This window comes from Larimichthys crocea, chromosome XVIII, assembly GCF_000972845.2.
Source record: "Larimichthys crocea isolate SSNF chromosome XVIII, L_crocea_2.0, whole genome shotgun sequence".
NCBI classification, from domain to species: Eukaryota; Metazoa; Chordata; class Actinopteri; family Sciaenidae; genus Larimichthys; species Larimichthys crocea.
In genome coordinates, this window is record NC_040028.1 from 22107604 (window position 1) to 22110500 (window position 2897).

A 2897-nucleotide genomic window follows, 5' to 3' on the forward strand; every position below is an offset into this window, starting at 1 on the left:
GTGGGTCACCTGATCACAGGTCAGAGTGGGTCACCTGATCACAGGTCAGAGTGGGTCACCTGATCACAGGTCAGAGTGGGTCACCTGATCACAGGTCAGAGTGGGTCACCTGATCACAGGTCAGAGTGGGTCAACAGGAGGTCACAGACACTGAAGACGTCTGTTGTCATGGTGACAGCAGGGACAGAGAGGTGCTGATTGATGGTCCTTCACCTCTTATTACTGTCGTCTCAGAGCGTCTGGAAAACATTGAAACAACGTTTAGACTGAAGCTGCAGGTTTCACGTCCTCGTCTGTAAAGAGTTCCAGGGTTACTCCAAGGTTATTCCAGAGTTCTGCCAGAGTTCTTCCAGGTTCATTCCAGAGTTCTTCCAGGTTCATTCCAGAGTTCTTCCAGGTTTATTCCAGAGTTCTTCCAGGTTTATGCCAGGGTTCTTCCAGGTTCATTCCAGAGTTCTTCCAGGTTTATTCCAGGGTTCTTCCAGGTTCATTCCAGGGTTCTTCCAGGTTTATGCCAGGTTTATTCCAGGTTCATTCCAGGGTTCTTCCTGTGTTTGGCTCAGGTCGCTCAGCTGATGGGCTTCCCTCCGGCTCTGGTGGACGAGGCTGCAGAGAACATGATCAAACTCTACAACCTGTTCATCAAGTATGACGCCTCCATGCTGGAGATCAACCCCATGGTGGAGGACTCTTCTGGCATGGGTACACACACACACACACACACACACACACACACACACACACAGTCTTGTCTCGGTGGTCTTCAGGTCACCTGACCTCATTCTTCTTCTCTTGTTTGTGCTCGTCAGTCATGTGCATGGACGCCAAGATCAACTTTGACTCCAACGCAGAGTACCGTCAGAAGAAGGTGTTCGCCATGCGGGACTGGACTCAGGAGGACCCACGAGACCGGCAGGCCGCCAAGGCCGACCTCAACTACATCGGACTGGACGGAACCATCGGCTGTCTGGGTGAGCGGCGCCGGGCCGACCCGTTGGTCCTGATAACAGGCGAGTGTCGGCCATCTTTAAAGTGTCTCTCTGTGTGCAGTGAACGGAGCCGGGCTCGCCATGGCAACCATGGACATCATCAAACTGCACGGCGGCACGCCCGCCAACTTCCTGGATGTAGGAGGCGGAGCCACAGCTCATCAGGTGACCGAGGCGTTCAAGCTCATCACGTCAGACAGGAAGGTAAGACACCACCCGAGGTTCTCTGATGGTTCCCTGATGGTTCCCTGATGGTTCTCTGTCTCTCTGCCTGTCTGTCTCTCAGGTTCAGGCGATCCTCGTCAACATCTTTGGAGGCATCATGAGATGTGATGTCATCGCTCAGGGCATCATCATGGCCGTCAGAGACCTGGACCTGAAGATCCCCATCGTGGTGCGGCTACAAGGTAACACACACACACACACACACACACACACACACAGAAACACACACACACTCTGATGGTCTAACGTGCTCAGCTGTGTTTAGATAAAACTCGATCAGCTGTTTGTCTGTTGACTTCAACCAATACCGTGCCTGACTAGGCATAACCCTGAAAGAGAGAGGGGGGGGTCTAATCCTATGGCAGCATCACTAAGGGATGACCTGAGCCAGCACTAACTATAAGCTCTATCAAAGAGGAAAGTCTTCAGTCTACTCTTAAAGGTGTTGACCGTGTCTGCCTCCTGAACCCAGAATGGTAGTTTGTTCCACAGAAGAGGAGCCTGATAGCTGAAAGCTCTGGCTCCCAATGTTGTTTTTGTTTTGTTTTGAAGAGACACTTCTTGTTTTATTTTGAAAGGACAATGTTTTTGTTTTATTTTGAAGAGACACTTCTTGTTTTATTTTGAAAAGACAATGTTTTTGTTTTATTTTGAAGGGACCAGAGTGGATGACGCCAAAGCTCTGATTGCTGCCAGTCCACTGAAGATCCTCGCCTGTGATGACCTGGACGAGGCCGCCAAAATGGTACACATACACACACACACACACAGACACATACACACACACATACACACACACACAGACACACACACACACACACACACACAGTTTTTAAATAGTGGTCCAGGTTCTGGTTCTGGTTCTGAGTTCTCTCTCTCTCTGCAGGTTGTTAAACTTTCTGAGATTGTGTCGTTGGCGAAAGAAGCTCAGGTGGACATCACCTTCCAGCTGCCCATCTGAGAACCTCCACCTCCTCCACCCAAACACCGCCTCTGTCTCCTCCTCCCTCCTCAGCGGTTCATCACTCCTCCTCCAATCAGAGCGCAGTGTTTAGTTTCCTCTTCCTGTATCTGATGTGGCGATGATGTCTCGAGTCTAAACGCACAAAAACCTCCATCCTCCTCCGTCAGGTGGCTGCAGCTTCTTACCGTGTCCGCAAACTGACCAGCTGATGGAGGAGGCCATTGTTACACTGACGTCAACGTGAAGCTCGTTCACTGTCGCTCGTTAACGTGGCGTTCACTGTCGCTCGCTAACGTGACGTTCACTGTCGCTCGTTAACGTGGCGTGGCGTTCACTGTCGCTCGTTAACGTGGCGTTCACTGTCGCTCGTTAACGTGACGTTCACTGTCGCTCGTTAACGTGACGTTCACTGTCGCTCGTTAACGTGACGTTCAGTGTCGCTCGTTAACGTGGCGTTCACTGTCGCTCGCTAACGTGGCGTTCACTGTCGCTCGTTAACGTGGCGTTCACTGTCGCTCGTTAACGTGGCGTTCACTGTCGCTCGCTAACGTGGCGTTCACTGTCGCTCGTTAACGTGGCGTGGCGTTCACTGTCGCTCGTTAACGTGGCGTTCACTGTCGCTCGTTAACGTGGCGTTCACTGTCGCTCGTTAACGTGACGTTCACTGTCGCTCGTTAACGTGGCGTTCTCTGTCGCTCGTTAACGTGACGTTCACTGTC

The 2897-nt window shown here is 51.6% G+C and overlaps 1 protein-coding gene across 1 annotated transcript in view; it reads left to right on the top strand.

Moving 5' to 3' along the window:
- sucla2 (succinate-CoA ligase ADP-forming subunit beta) overlaps positions 1-2309 on the top strand; it is a 30336-nt gene extending 28027 nt beyond the window's left edge. Inside the window, exons 6-11 of the mRNA XM_019265091.2 lie at positions 564-702; positions 810-971; positions 1051-1193; positions 1276-1396; positions 1871-1959; positions 2101-2309. Of these exons, the coding sequence (XP_019120636.1) occupies positions 564-702; positions 810-971; positions 1051-1193; positions 1276-1396; positions 1871-1959; positions 2101-2175 (729 nt within the window). The 3' untranslated portion in view covers positions 2176-2309. The remainder of the gene's footprint in view (positions 1-563; positions 703-809; positions 972-1050; positions 1194-1275; positions 1397-1870; positions 1960-2100) is intronic.
- Positions 2310-2897: the final 588 nt, after the last annotated feature.